This window comes from Temnothorax nylanderi, unplaced genomic scaffold (assembly GCF_030848795.1).
Source record: "Temnothorax nylanderi isolate EJ_2023f unplaced genomic scaffold, tnyl_v1.0 TNYL_tig0006_pilon, whole genome shotgun sequence".
Classification (NCBI taxonomy): Eukaryota; Metazoa; Arthropoda; class Insecta; order Hymenoptera; family Formicidae; genus Temnothorax; species Temnothorax nylanderi.
Window position 1 is genome coordinate 982,325 of NW_027249068.1, and position 16,986 is coordinate 999,310.

General features: G+C 40.5%; 1 protein-coding gene across 2 annotated transcripts in view; it reads left to right on the top strand.

Annotated features, from left to right (window-relative positions):
• The window catches only part of Sm (heterogeneous nuclear ribonucleoprotein L), a 148,329-nt gene that overhangs the window by 84,907 nt on the left and 46,436 nt on the right, over positions 1–16,986 (top strand). For both annotated transcript variants that reach the window (XM_071715399.1, XM_071715408.1), the window contains exon 6: positions 9,480–9,543. In XM_071715399.1, coding sequence (XP_071571500.1) covers positions 9,480–9,543 — 64 coding nt within the window. The remainder of the gene's footprint in view (positions 1–9,479; positions 9,544–16,986) is intronic.

Genomic DNA, 16,986 nt, shown 5'->3' on the forward strand with positions numbered 1-16,986 from the left:
ATATATCGTGTTGATTATTTCTCGTTTTTATTAATTAATGGTAAACAATTCCACATTTATTGATATTTTATTAAAACTTTTTAATTTAGCTTGTAGTATACGTAGCTGAAATTGTTGGATCCCAAATTACCATATTTTATCGAGAAACTCGCGAATCTTTTTACTCGAAATTTCCGGAATTCTTCGAATTATATAGAACGTGGGCGAGAATTTCGCCGTTTCCAATGAAGTTCTAGCGATGGTGCGACTGGCAGTTACCGAACATTGTTGCGAAATTTTCCGATGTCCCGTAAATGGAGATTGTAACGAAGACATCGCCCTTTGTGTACCCGCGGTAAATGTTTAAGCATTTTACATATCGCATTCGCAGACCGCATTACTCGCATCCCACGCGCGTACGTTCTTATAAATAAATGTATATGAATATTTACATGCAGATACCGCGTGTAATATAGCCCCGCGCAAATATACGTGTACCTTGTGTGTGAACGTTTAGATTAAGTTTAAAATATGCAGGCGAAAGAAATTCCATGCAAAATAAACCCACGCACAACGAGCGAGTGGATTTAATGAAGCGACAGTATAACAGTTTAACTTTTTCTATTTGTTTCGGGAGAATAGTAATGTTTTATGTGGGTGTCAATTTTATTTTGTAAATTAATTTTAAAAATTGTTTTGGGAAATTCTTTTCATTCCTTTCCTATAATCAAAACAAAATTCAATATAGCTCTGCATCTTCAGTTTCCCTCCATTTATTTAATTACGACACAATGCAGTATAATATCGATAGTATTCCGTTAATTAGGACAAGATAAAATGGAATAAGGTTTGTAGAATGAGTTAACTATTGTGATATAATGCAGACCGTATTACATCAATCATTAATTGGAACACCCATTTTACGATGCTCTACATGCATATCAATTTCCTCGGAACACCATGGCTGAATGCAATACGCTGTCTCAAGGCTCCGTCATTTTCCCTCCTGATATGCAAATTTAAGAGTTTGCTAATTACCGACCGTACCGCACTCCATTTCGCCGGTCTATTATGACAAGCGACGGACAGCACGCAATATAGACGTAACGTATTACGTATAGCAACGTCGCCGCGGGGGATGGCCAGAAATTGTAGTAATTAATACGGCTGCTGTTAATTCGCAACCCGTTAACCGAAATAACGCGGCCCACGTACCGTTCTACACGACGGTATCTATCGCTTTTAGCAATAAATCACATTTGCAGCTTTGATGCAGGCGGACGTCAATGCGAGATGAGAATTTAATACAACTGATTATCATTTCTCCATAAAACATGTATTGTAATCCGCGCCGGATATCCCCGGAACCTCTCATCAAAAGTTACGTGGGAGTTGAGCTTATAGTTTCAAGACGCATATATGGAGCAGTCTAAATATCTCATTTTGATTCCCTCTTCTCTTATCCTCTCTCTTTATCCAGCGCCAGCGTGAATACCGATTTTCAATAGATATGCCCAATATTGGAACGAAAGATCGCGAGTGATATTAATATTCGATCGAGATTGTAGCTGCATCGAAATTGCGCCGCTGCTACTCTATGTGCATCGATAGGAAATAAGATTTTTCGCATGCGAACGCGAAAATTTGGCACGCCTTGTGAAAAGATTTTTCATCTTAAATCCACACATTCGGAGTTATTTTGATCGCGATATTAATAAAATATAAAAATAATGTAGTTAAGTATATAGATATAAATATGCGTACAATTATTTTATCTGTGCGTTATGCCTGAATATACAGCTCGTTTTTATTCGCATATGCAGTCGTTCGGCGTTTCATCGGTTTCATTGATTGTGCACGATAAGGACGATATGGCAATTTTGACGGCGACGATGGACGCGTTGAAATAAATCTGGCCGCGATTTCGACAGATTTCGGGATTCGCGCGCGTTTCTACGTGGGCGACTTAATTTTCGCGGATATACGCGTGCCGTTGAATCAGGGTTGACGTGAGTCACCCCGCATTCAAAAGTGCATTGGCGAGCGTTGGCTGATGCGAAAATTAGCCGCGGGCGTGACAAATTCGACAGGACTGACAACGCGACCGGGTGATTTCCGAGAGTTGGCGCGGGAGAGTGCGTCTTAAAATTGCGAAAATGATTTCCGCGTCGTTTACGGGAACGCGCGTCTCATTCTTGTCGCCGAAATGAAGCAAGAATACGATATTATACCTCAAACTGAGAAAATGAACGTTAACCAGGCAGTAAATCTTAGCAATAAATAGCGAAATTTTCCCTAATATAAAATCGCACGTTCTTTAATAGAAATTTCGATGGCTTTCAGGTCATAAGCGGTCGAAAATGAATGACTTTTCACGAGTTTATAGCTTCAGGGACATAGACGACAGAGTTTTATTATTTATTTAACTTTAAGGTGTGCTTTAACAGGCAGTTTGCAGTTTGAGAGTCAATTTGAGAGATCCGCAAGGGCCGAATACTGAAATAGTAAAGTATATAAGTAAGTAAGGCATGATGTACGCGTGTGCTGGCGTCACAGGTACTTGAGGCGCGAATAGCGGGTATAAATTTCTTTTTCGCGTGTCCCGCTGGACTTTTGGTGCTGACAACCGAAATTAGACGTTAAATCGCACGCTACGAGAAATATGTGACGCGTGCCATATTTACGACTCCGAATCAGAAATAGAGTTCGAGGGCAGCAGCCCTGTGTGCATGTGACAATTACGAGAGGCTGCGTTGTAATTACTATTTGAATCAATTGCGCGTTTAAGATCTGTGGCGATTATATATACGTTGTTGCCAGACCGAGGGCAATATTTTACCTTAATGTATACCTATAAAAAGCAGGTACGCCAAAATTTGTTGATACAGGGTAAATATTATTCTCAACGTTGAGAGCCTTTTTTACTTTCAGATATTTTTTATACATTTGGGTTATTTTATGATTTGTACGATAAATGAATTCGTGCTGATCATAGACCTCGATTTATGAGTATTCTTTTGCCGCGAACAAACCTTCGACATCGATGACGTTGCATCGGTATAAAGAAAAAAGAAAAAGCGCTCGTCGCGGAAAAGTTTGCGGAACAAAAGGGGCAGCTCGTATGTTTCCAATTGCTTTCTCTTTCTTTCCCTCTCTCTTTCTCTTTCTCTTTTTTTTCCCTGGCTTTTTCCATCGAAGCAGCTCACAGGGGAGAGATAAAAGCGCATCGCTACGCGGTATCAGAGGCGAATTTTATATATCGCCGCTCGTCAAGCCTGCCAAACTGTCGAGACTCGAGTGATGGACACGCTTAGACGTTTTATCGCGTGCAAATACGCGCTGCCGCTATCGTAAGTGTGCTCGTGGTTAATAAATAATATTGTCTATCAGAACGATGTTTATGGAACTGCGATCGTTTATTTACTTTATGTAGCTTTCCTTTATCGCTATTGTTATTTATTTCAGATTTCTCGTAATCTTTTATTTAACGCATAATACTTTTATATTAAGTTCGTTTTCTGCTAAACTGATATTCCAGAACTACAACGTGATTCTCTTAATATTACACGCAGAGCTCAAGAACGTGAGCACTGTGGACGATCACGTTAACGAAATATACAAAGGCGAGGCCAAGAAAAAGAAGTTAATACCATTGCGGGGTGTTTGATTCGCGGCGTTAATTATTTCGCCCGCTGCGTCGTTGAACGCATTTTTCCGTAGGAAAACGCAAAAAAGAGATAAAGGCAAGATCGTAAAGGACTGAAAAAAGCTATCGGAGTTTTATGACGACGGCTACCAACGAACGGCCAACGAAATCCCCACTCGTTCATTCGGCTCTCAACTCGCGCGCGTTCGTTTTATGTTCTTCGGCGCGCGGCTGCGAGAACTCGGGGGCAGATTACGCTTGCGAGTCTTCGCGAAGCGGCTTACTTGGCGCGCGGTATCATCTTCCTTTATTCGACGGAATCACGAATTCCCCCCCCCCCCCCCGCCCCGGCATCCTCATTTCCGCACGTGCAAAACGGTCATCACGTTCCACGCTGCTTACGGTTGAAATAAAAAAGGAAATGCGCACCCATGGCAATTCACGACGTATGTTACGCGCGTGAGATTCGATAGCAGCGGTTGAACGATTTAAAATATTCCGTCCTGAGAAAACGCGAGAGAGTGACGATGCTCGACGGCCTCGACGTAAGGATTTTATTAAACTAGCCAATGTATGTAAAATATCAAATTATACGAACCAAAATGTTATTTCTTTTTTTATGTTATGTATTTTTTTTGTGAATGCAATGTGTTTCCGTTTCAAGATGTTTCCAAAATTCTGTGTATACATTTTTTCTCTATTACATTACGAGTGTTTCCAAAGAGAAAAGAATATACAAAATTATTTTCAATCGCGGATATTTTATATTCAATCGCGATGGAAAATTGGGCGATTATATGATTTTTTAAATTGTTTTCACACGAAGGTTTTAAACATTTTTCTTGAGAGAATTTTTCATTCTCACCTTTTTCGCCGGGTATTTTTTGGGGAGGAAGTCTTTTAGCGAAGAGTTGAAAGCGGGTCAAAAGAGCGGTTATAATATACGTAGGTGCAACGGGAACGGGAATGAAGGCATCGGAGCGATCCGTTTTTGCTCTCGCCGACGATCATAAATCAGTAACGCGCCGTCTGATTTGCGGATCAATAAGAGTTCAGTTGGCTCGTTACGAGAGCGACGTTCAGTGCGAAACAATGGTCCATGCTTTCCGCGTTTTCCGTTCCGCGGTATGAATCCAGCCAATGGTGCCGTTCCATAGATTGCAGCGGAGAAAATCGGCCCGATTTTGGGATGTGTTATTCAAGGGATCGCAGATGAAAAGAAGTTTTATGTGAGAAAGGCGTTCAATTCCGGAAAAGGCCTTCGCTATTCAGCAGCTACGCTATAGTCAAGCGTTTTGAAAAAATTCTAGACGCGATACTTGCAATTTTATCGTGACAGTCGTGAAAGCTCTGCGAGACTACATTGCTTTCTTTTTAAACTGGAATAAAATTTTAATACAGTTTATTTTTTTTTTATTTTTTGTTAGCTTACACAATCTCTTTTCTGCGTAATCTCGTGATGTTCAGCGTTATGTTATTTCCATGATATTCCAGAGCATTTACAGAATTAAAATTTTAAATTCTTGAAATGGTATATCTCGCAGGTTTATAAAGGGAACTGTAGGTACATAGATTATCCTGGACTTTTTTTCACAGTAGACATTTGAAAGACGATCACGCTACAACTTTTTTTAATGCAGTCTTTAAATCTTTCAGAAATTATAACTTGGAAAAAAAACGGTGAAATTCGCTTAAATTCAAGCGTATAATAAAGTGCACGCTCAGTTTGCGAAGTACTTGCGCTCCGATATGCTGTGTCGACAGGTATTGATTAAGTAAACTATTATTGAGATTAAGATCGACAGAAACCCTGTAGAATATCCTATATAGACCAGCTAAATAACTCACTACACGACAATCTATATAGACTCGCGAAGCGATATTCTACGTGAATTGGAAAAGCTTTTTCGCGTTTCCGCAATCTAGAAACCAATTGCGGGTTTACATTTCTTCGAGTTCGAGTGCTGTTCTTAGAATTGGCTGAAACTTTTACGAGGCCAAGTAGAATTTGTTAGCCGGGCTTCTCAAGTAAATAATTCCACATAAATACAATCGCATTACATATTTCTTTACAGTTATTTTGGTACATTTTTGCGTTAGTGTTATCGTTACACGCCGCTATTATTATTTTCGTTATGATATAAATTGTATTTAAAAAACTGGGATAATTATTTGTCGTGGCGCGTCGTGAAGCATCGATTCTAATTCTAAATCGGTTCTGACTGCACTATAATGCACTCGCGCACTGAATCCGCCCACAGTTCTCAATGCTTAACTCAACGTCCCAAATCCAATAAGAAGAGGCTCGTCCGTCGTCAGACGAAATGAGGTGCTCCGACGAGGCGAATATCTCTCCTTCTCTCTCTCTCTCTCTCCCTCCCTCTCTCTCCCTCCCTCCCGCCGGCGAAATTAGCGTTTTCGAGTCGCTTGAATTATTCAACTGCGCTACTACATAGCGCCGCCTTATCTTCCGGCTTTAATAATTTTCCCGGTCGTGCTGCAATTGCGGCACGCAGAAAGTCTGCCCCATTTGCTACTGCATATCCGCCAGAGAAGAGTTCGGTTCCTCTTCTGAATTATGAATGCCGCGGATGAGAGAACGCAAGGCGGGCTGTGCGTTAGATCTGAGTGTGGCCAAAAGAGGAGAAAAAAAAATTACCCTGAAATTTCCTTCGAGAACATTTTCTAAAGATATTTATTAATGGCATACATTTATACGAAGTGTACGCTCAATATAAAGCACATAGACATACTAAATTGACGGTGATTATTCCTAAAAAAAAAAAATTCCAGAATGATTTTGCATAAATTTTTTCGCAGAAGTTAACGTTTTCCTCAGTCGCGCAGACAATTTCTTGCAGTTACTTACAAGTGACGTAATGAGAGAGAGATACGAAGTTACTTTCTACGTGGATTAATGCCGGGGCGGCTAACACCGAGGCGAAGTAAACGGCATTACCTCACCTCGGCGTAATAAAGAGGAACTAATTTCCCTCTTCCGGGCGCGCGGGAGGATGCAGGTCAGCCTTCTGCATTGCATGCGCACCGGGGGAAAATGATTAAGCCCGAAATATAAGGGTGGTAGCAGCTACATCAGGGTTGTATCCTGTTGAATAATTCTCACGGCGACTTCAAAGCGACTTCAACACCGTAGGTTAGCAATCTAAGCTTTTGAAAATTTCAACGTGGCATGAAGAGGGCTTTGAGAATACCTCCTCGCGCACGCAAACCTTCGAATATCCTCATACCTACAAAATAGTTTCTTCCTCGAACTTAAGCGGTATGTCCCCCCCCCCTTTCGCCCTCCCTCCCTTCCCGGAAGAATCCCTAATTAATATTAATGATTATACGACAATAGCGGCACGTGCAGTGTTTATATGAAAAATCATTGGTATTCCAGAAAGAAATTCGCCGCGTACTATATAATGCGTCTACTCTGTGTGGAGCGCACGTGTAACTGTAACTCTCTGTAAATTGCAGCAAGATTGCCCAGAAATTACACGTGCAATGAGCCGATCGATTGCACGGAAATAGAACCTGCTATATAATACGAGAAATAAGGATATCTGCGGCATACAATGAAATATATAATAAAAATGTTCCCTCTCTTCATTCTAGAGAAATATTTTATAGAATAATATCTAAGAATGAGGACAGAGAGGAGAGGAAAGATAAACTTTAAATAAAATTATATATTTAACCGTACTGGGGGGGGGGGGGGTACTGAAATAATATAATTTTTTGGTCATAAATTGTTGTTATTAAAAATGTAAAAATACGCGCAAGAATTATTTTCAATTATGGAGAGAGAATCAATATCGGTTTAATATTCGAGGAAGAACCTCTCTGATGACTGAAAGTTCACGGAAGAAAAATATTTCGTGAAATTTAAAAATATCCGGGTAATTTAGTCGGTGACGTTGGAAAAAGAGCCATTTTCGCCGTGGTCTTGCCCTCGCAGCTTCCATCTCTCTCTCGATTTCTCTTAATAAAAACATGACAAAAATGGAGTAGTTATACTAACATGTCTCTCAAGACAACGGGCCCGGCTATTGTTAGCGCGTATTTCGCGCGATGAATGTGTATTCGCATACTTAGCTCACTTAAACGTGATTAACTCTAACAGAATTGCGCATCATTCTTCCCAATGCAATTGCACGAAGACGACGCGACGTCGTTTGGTTTCCTCTCCTTGATCTTTTACGGTGTGAATTCTCGTAACAAAGGTCTAGCTTCTCGGCAAGCGAGCAAACTTTCGCGACCGCGTTTGACAATCTCTTCTGTTCTCTCGGTTTTCTGCCCTATGGCACTGATTCTTCTGACTGTCCTAAATTTTAAAAAGAGTTAGAGGGAAGAGAGCTTAAAATTGTTTTAAAATATTGAACCAGACTCGATTAAATTACATTTAGTATTTTTGCAAGGAAAAGGTGATACCTAAATAAAATCGAGGTGACGATTTTCTTGTCTCTTAGAGCGATTTTTATTTTAATTTCCCTAAAAAAGTATTTACTAGGGCAATTTGTTTCCATTAAAATTAACTTCGTTGTATCGTACTTTCAATCTTGCATCAAATTAAGTGCGCCTAGAAGTTATTTCTCATTCTATTTATTCTGCGCATTTTATCTAAAATTCAGGATATCCGCGGGAAAAATTGATGAACCGCAGATGCGGCTAGAAATAAGAAAACAAATTTACTGAGCGAGCGCGGAGGGACAAAGATATATTTCCTTGACGTGACCTATAAAGCCTTCTTCGAGGTAACGCTCCAAAGTTATCATTCGAAGTCACCGTGTAACTTTATATGGCGGTTATAATGGCAAGAAATGTAATTGTAAAAGCTTGTGTCCCGAGTGCGCGGCGGAGTCCCCAAGTTCGCCGCGCCTGCCTGGAATGCGACGACTTATTGCGGGCAGGCGTTAACTTTTTCAGCTCGGCGAGGTTGGTAAACGCGGCTAAGCTGGATCGCTGTATCTCCCCTGTCTACGCCGCTTTACTTTCCCTGCCGGGTTTTACTCGCGGAATTATTATCACGGTAGACGACGGCGAGATATACCGTGACGGTAATTCAGCCTGAAGCGTGACGTTTTTACGACCGTGGAAACCGCTCCAGAAGCGCTCTCGTAGTCGCGCGTATATGCATATACCGGTATTACGATATACTCGAACGTATTGCGAATTCTTTTAACGAGAGAGCGAGGCGATCCCGACAAAACGATCGATCATTTACGCTTGTATAGTTTCGGGGAGCTACGAATTTCACGGAGGCTCTGCGGAGAGAGAAAGAGAGAGAGATATATAGAGAGCTGCTCTATTTAACACCTGGGGATTCGCGTCGCTTAAGCTAATCGAATTAGTCTTGCATGCCCGGGAGATTCGCCGAAGTATTCATTAGGCGACTGAGAACAAGCGCGGATTATTCGTTGCTGTAATCGAAGGGGATGTGATACGCGCTACACAGTACCTTCGAAAATTGCGATATTGAGTTACGGATAACTTGCTATTCCTCATTCAATGGAAACTCGATATGAAACTTTCAATAACAACATTGTACGGCTGCGTGTGTAGCTTTTTCCAACAGGACATTGTTTGCAAACAAAATTTTCGTGGACTATAATTTCTGTGACCGAAATTTCCGAAAAGAAATACTATACCTTCATGTAACAAAATCGAGTTAGTAACTGCAATTAATTTATTTTTTCATTTCTATCTTCTTTTTTTTTTACGTTCGCGGGTTTCCAATCGAGGTACATTTTTTTCCGATGTATTACGAAACAAAAAAAAAACAATTTACGCGTCGATTTCTTGTGATATTCGAAACCGTATTTAAATATCGTTGTCTGTTATCTTTTTCCAGCCAACAAAGCTCAACGTCTACAAGAACGATGCCGAGAGCTGGGACTACACAACGCCGACGCTGGGTGAGTCTGCCTCTCTTTCATCTCCCTCAGTTCTTTTTTTTTTATTTCCTTCTATTCGGTGTTATGTACGTGTAACTTCATAACATACACCACTCCCTGCGCGTCCCTCGGACATGCGTTTCAGCAATCGACAGCATGAAAGTGCAGAATCGGACAAGCCCGCTCTTTTTCGAACGTCGCTAAGATATTTTTTGATATCGTTCAACACGTTTCTCTAAATCCTTAGTCAACGAATACTTTCAAATTTTAATTACATATCGTTAACATATTCAAAATATAATTCTGAAATTTTAATTCTACTGCGTTTGCAACATATTTTTTAATTTTAGAAATGACATATATTTCATAATTAATTAATTTTTGATAGAAATGTTCACGTGAACAAAATTTATTCGGAGACTGTCAGATTTCTGAGAGCAAGCGACAAACTGCGTTTATTGAATGTTAAAATTTATTCGTTAAAAGAGATGGACTTGCTCGATTTTCGTACCCAAATCGTCAATTGGATCGCATTCTACAGAGAGAAGCCAATGATGTTCAGCTGACTTTTTCCTGCAGAATCCGATTCAATTAGCGACGTCCATTACGTACGTACGAAACGCACGGAGGATCGTTCCCGACGCCGAACGTGTCGCGATTTCTCCCCTTTTTTAGTTCATCATTTGTGCCGCTTCTGTACCTCGTTGCTCACGATGGGGAAAGCTTAATTGGATCAAACGGTATTCAGACGCAAAAAGGTTTCGCCGACACCCGGCCTTGCTCGCAAGCTTCGAAGAAAATGTGAAATAGTCTGCATTTCTGGCCAACTGTAGACATCTTTTTTCTCTTTTTGTAAATTTTAAATCTTTTGTAAATGTTAAATGTTGAATAGCTTTCTGTACGTTAAGCTTTTACCACGTGAAAAAGCGATGGCGAAAAATAGCTCGTGCGAAGGAAACCTTACGATCGGGAATCCGTTGAAATCCGACGATTTTCGAAATGAGAGGCGGATACCGAAACCGCGCGACAATGCGATGGGAACGATCCTCGAGCTTGAAAATCGCTCGACCGTCATACGCATGAATTCGTCGCGGACCATTCACTCACCACAGAATCCGAATAGATCTATTATTCACTCTGGAATACGAGACGACGAGAGAGCGTAGGAATATGGAAGTGCGTGATAATTTGGACCACCCGATGAAAACGTACCCGATGAAAATATCCCGAAGCGGCAAATTACACAAATGCGTCGCGACGCACCATCGCGAATATCAACCCGGCTGGCAACACATTCCACGAATTGCGACTCCGCACGCGGACTCCGTCATATACATTACGCTGAATGAAACACGTGTTTGTAAACGAAATAATTATATCTTACTTTGATACCCAGCGCTCTTCGCGAGTAACGTGATATTTCAGCTCATTTCGTTGCCTGTATCACATTCTCGCGACGTTATCCATAAGACTAATCCTATATCCCACCATCCCGATGACACACGGTCTCACGAAAAAGTATGCGGAACAAAAGGCGAAACGGAGTTGGGAACTCATGCTCACGAATAATTATTCTTGCGAATCACGATTCACTAACCAACGATTAAATCGCTCGGCCGAGGCGAGGGCGTGAATGCGCGAGAGCAGCGCGCGGCCTTCGCGCTGCAAAAGAATGGCCGTTTAGCGGCTCAACGCCGCTTGGTCGTGACGCGTAAATTATTTCTAGTTATCTTGCGGCATTAATTACCGCGTTTCTTTCCACCGCGGTTAATGAAGATTACCAACGCCCCACGTGTGGCGCTCGGCGTTTCTCGCTTCGCATTAGCGCCGTTTTCGAGATAATCGCCCTCCGCGTCCGGGGGTGCTGCGGTTTCGTCGCGCGAATTGGAGCGTCAAATAGCAATTACGCGAAGACAATATAGCAACGCGAGTTTATTTCCGCGAGTAAGACGCCGGTGAAATAAAAAGTTCGTCGCTGAAATTGATCCGTAGCTAAGAGGAAACAAGATTAGTAGAGAAACGGCTTTCCAGTATTATAGTAATATATAATTAATAGTAATTATATATACAATTAATCCAATCCATCAATTATGCTTAAACAGACACGCGAAAAATTTGAATCTCCCTTTGTCGTAATAAATTATTAAGATAGCAGACAGATAATCATTAATTTTATATGTTCTTAATGAATACAAAAATTAAAATTTTTTATTTATTAATTTTCCTAACGAAATTAAGCTTTATAATGAAAGAAGTTAAGTTTGAAACTTTGCATTTCCATGCAATTCAAATGCCTGCTTCAATAAAGAATATCTTTATCATTATATTTTTAATTTGAAAGACAAAAAGATTTAAGTCACGCTGATATCGTTTACCAACTTGCGCATTTTAAATTTCGGCGCTGAGATCGCGAACTAATGTAATCAACTTAAAGTTGCGCTAATACCCTGAAGGCCTGGAACATGAAGAGAGTTATATTCGGGTGGCAAGTTCGACAGTTAGCTAACGCGTGAACGCGCGTAGGACTTCCGTATTACTGCGAGCAGCAATTAACGGGGAGCAATTGCCGGAATATCGCGTGCCAGGTACAAACCTTACAAACAGGATTTCAGTCGAAACGACAAGCGAGCAGGGCACTCGAGGAATTCGTCCCAATTACGACACGGCCTGACGTTCCGTCACCAACAGACGCCATCGACGGCGTATCCTTTCGACTGCACGAAATCCCCGAGTCCTTGGAGGGATGGATTTCCGCGCTAATTGGCGCCGTTTTCAGACACACCAAACAGAACTCGCTCGCTAAGAGCTTGGTCCTACAAGTATCTTCATTATATTGACCACGCCCATCGCGGTCGTTCTCACTCATGGGATTAATCTTTCGGGTTGTCGTTTCCATTTAGAACTTATGAAACTGAATTCGGAATGAACCGCGAGTAAATCTAGAATAGTTGTTTGAAAGATCGCATATCGGAGAAGTTGATAAGTAATGTTATCGCTAATTTGTATGTATTCTACTTGCAAGCAAATATCAATTTTTAGATTTAAGCCACAAAGTTCGATTTTAAATTTAATGACCAAAATTTAAATTGTCTTTGCGTGTTTAACGTTAGGTGAAATTGTTTGCACAATATATACGCTCCCCTTAACTCGCTATGATGCAACATTAATTAAATTATATTAATTAAATTGCACTTTTTTGAATATCATCTGTAAAAAGGTTATATATTGTTTTATGTTGCATTATTGACGTGCTTCATTTCGTTTTCGCAATTAAGTTCTAAAAATGGATAAAATTCAGATCAAGGGGCTCGCCAAAAGCACTTTCAATATATCCATCCGAACGACAAAATAAAACAATTACAAGAAACTGGAACTATTTATAGATCGTATCAATTCCTGGATAGAGAACTGTCTTGTTATCATTGAAAGGAACTCGATTGCAAAATCCCCTTCGGGATCCGCGTCGACAAACCCGTCTGCCGAACTAATTGCATCGGAGATGGGTCAGGTCGATTGCTATACTTCTAACCTTTCCAGCCTTGCATCCGCATCTCGCGGATGAAAGTTTCATTAGGTCTAGAGGCGATATCGCGCGGTTACAACCGCAACCTGCATTTCCGCGAAGGAGAAGCGGCCGCGTCGTCGTTTTTGCACGTTCGAGATGGTGGCCATCGTGTGTATCGATCCAAATGCCGCCGCCAGTCGAGCCTTTTACCGTGAAAGTGGCGTAAATCAAATTCTGATCGCGTAATCAGCTTAAACACCCGGATATCAATATGAAGCCATTTATTACGTATTTTAAAATGAGCAATAGATGACTTAGGTGTTCGGAACTTGAACTTTAGCTACGAAATCAATGATCTAGCAAGCATGTAAGTGGGTGAAAGAGTCATGCCATATTCTCACATAGTGTAATCGTTGCTAATTAAACCGCTAGTTCCCAATAAAACGAATGGAGCAACCAGCAACCCGAAATAAACTGGCTTGCCTTAACTTTGTATTTTAATCAACCGGTACGTGAGAGCAGCATTGTATAATTATACAATGGTGCGCCTCCGTCTTCGCCATTCTCCGGGCGATTAAGATTTGCGATTAATCTGCGCTGCCTATGTCGTCCGTTACATTATACTCACAGAAATAGTGTTCAGCCGGACGCGATCAATTCCCCCCGATCGCGTTACTCCTAATTTTCTGTCACCGACGATCCGGTATTCCGATTTGGCAACGGTAACGACGACGACGACGACGACGACGACGACCCTCGGCGGGCTCCGTCATTGGCTCCGACGTTCGTTTCTCCGTTCTCCGTGTGTATAAATGTCGCGCACAAAGGATGTTGTCGTCGTCGATGTCGGCGAACAAAGCCAAGTTTGTTTCGAGAAAGTGGTCTGGTCGATGGGATTTTATTACATCGCGCGTACGAGGTACCTATCCGGGGCAACACGACCAAATAAACGGGTAACATTGTCACGAGCAATAGTAAGACCCCATTCGCCTTTGTCGCGCGAATTGAAACTTCTATACGTTTAACGGAAAAATGGGGAGCGAAACAAAAGCGAGAATCCTGAGCGCAAGCAAGTCTAATAGATTTATTTTAATGGACACGCATACTTGTTTTTCAAAATTTCATCTCGCTCGTTGAATAAACCTTATCTTTTAACTTGAACCTCTGGGACCGACAGATCCGCGAGAGAGTCACGTATTGATCCTCTCTTTTGTCAGAAAGTTACAAGTACACGCAAATGAAGGTATATATGTCACTCGCTGAGAAGCATCTGCGCTTGACGGAAAACGTCTTGCTTTGTCATCCTAATGCATTCATTCATAAGAAATTCGCGAACTTTTTAATGCATCTCGTTTACTGTATCTATAAAGTGGTCCGTGTTTCTGTTTTTCGTGCGACTTTCTTCGAACGGAAGTTCTTTACTTTACTCATATATAGTTGTCGAAGAGAAGAAAAATTGAATTATATTCTCGACATTTTCGTGATTGAATCCTTCTTATCGCTACGTAGCGCAATTAAGAATGCCTGTAGAAATTTCTTTCAAAATGCGTCAGTTGTAATTTAAACACGTGCCTGATCGATTCGAATGAAATGCACGAAATGCACGTGCAAACGCGTATTAAATTGGTTTCTGTCTCTCAATAGTATTATGTGACAGTAATTAAAGTATTGATATACCACGTGTCTCTAATTATACATCTCGTATCTGCGTTAAACATGACGATAAAATATTCGCTATGAAACACAATACGTGAAGTTATCATCACCTTCGTATGATTAATTTCAGCATAGCTGGCACCAATATTCACAGAATCGCGGACTTGCTTATTACAACTAGGATAAATTTCGATGTATTTATTATTTCGGCCACACACATTACACGTGATGAAGTTTATATTGTGAAATTGTGCCAACTCTATAAATTTCCAGAGTAATTACTTTGCACATAGGATGACGTTAGCAGACATTTCTGTGTTAATAACTTTCTCGCACATTACAGCCTCCAAATTAACAAACTTACACGCTAATTATTTCTGATGCAACGGTATTGCGACATATATATCATTCCGTATCGTTGGACGAATTTTGGCAGTAGTCAATAAATCTAAATATATACCTTCAAGATAAGTGTAATTGAAATTTCAGAATTTCTGGAGAACTAAATTATTGCGATTTATAGCAATGTGCTAAATGTTTAAATAATCGTTTTTCAATTTTATTACTAAAATTATATATATATATATATATATATATATATATTATACATCTTGAATTAAAATTATTCTAATATTTTTACTATTAAACAATTTTTTCGATACAATCATTCAGCTTCCGCAACTTTTGTGACTAGTCAGATGTGACGATACAAGGATTAAACTATTTTCTTACGAAATTCTCAATGCAAAAAAGAATAAATTAGGGACGGATTTTACAACCTGGGGTTAACCTTGTCAGTAAAAGGAGAACCGAAATATATCTCATGCTCGAGACAAGAAAGCCCGGTGTAGTTGCATCCATCGCATCCTAGTATAAATCTTTTGCCGTGGAGAGATTTAAGTTTGCGACGCCCCGCGAGGCTATGCGAATGCGAGATGCCCTCGATGCGAGAACGGAACCGGAATAACTCGGCTTCGCGAAGCGTGGTGAAATAGAGACAAGGCGGAATAGATTGATCCTTTGCATAAAACTTTAAACTCCAATTCAGCGATTTCTCACTAACGGAACGGAGCAAGTGTCCGGGACAAATGGCGCGAAAAATCGGAAATAGTTGGCGTTATCACGAGTTTAATGTCATTCCAGGATCTTTTCGATCCTCCGAAGAGAGATTTCTTTAACATGAAATGGATAAAATGAAACATCGATCTCAATGGCATCGATTGATGCATGATATAGAAGGTAATATTTTTAAATAATACTTCGAGAAAACAGGGATAAAAAAATGGGATATAAAGAAATGTATTATCAGAGCATGACATATAACATTGCACTATAAAATGCTTTCCCAGAAAAAATTTATAACATTTTTAAAGATTTAAAATCCAAAGACAATGATACCGTAAATAAATTTCTTGCAACACTTTAATTATTGTCCATAAAAAGATTGGATAAAAAGATATTAGATGAATTGATTTCAAATGTTACAATATGCTCTTATTACTATTCCGCTTAAAGATTGCAAATAATACTAAAAGACTTAAATTGTATGTCAAAACATGTCTAGACATTGGAATGATGACACAGCGGCGGTTCTCAAATTATCTTCTGCAGAACGTTACATTTTCACTCGTAAAAATCCGTTATCGTCAATTATCACTAATTATCTCCAATTCTCAGTTGAAAACAAACAGATCTGCTTACATAATTTAATAACAAATATTTGTACCATGTAACCAATATTTTTTATTAAATTATCTGCAGAAGTACTGTCAAAACATCACTGATGCTCTGCAAGATTTTTTCTTTCGTACAAGTCAAATGGAAACGGCATGAGTGCCCGCTGCTGTACGTAGTATGGCGATTAGGAATGCCGGGAGCAAGAGGGTCGATCGTCGCGCGAGTTGACGAAACGGTGCGTTGATCTCATCTGAACCGCGACGCATCAGACTGCAACGAGATATGCGACGCGCGCGTTATGAGTCGACTGTTCACGCCTCTCGAAATGTACCGAGTATCCGGATACGAAATACCAGTATCGCGAAACGCACAAGTCACAAGCGCTGAACACATCAGTATGCACTCCGTTGGAGATTTATGAGTTCGCTGATGTTCATGAGAGACGAACATATCCGTTAACGAGCAAAGTGTCGTCGAGGTTGTAGGATCTCTTTCTCTGTCTGCGAAACAGCTTTGAGCGGCTACCGGCCGACATTCTCTTCAGGGAATCGTTTAAGCGCGATGCGGTATTATTAAGCGATTGCTCAAGAGATCGCACATGCTGTCGCGCTTATCATTTCTCGAGT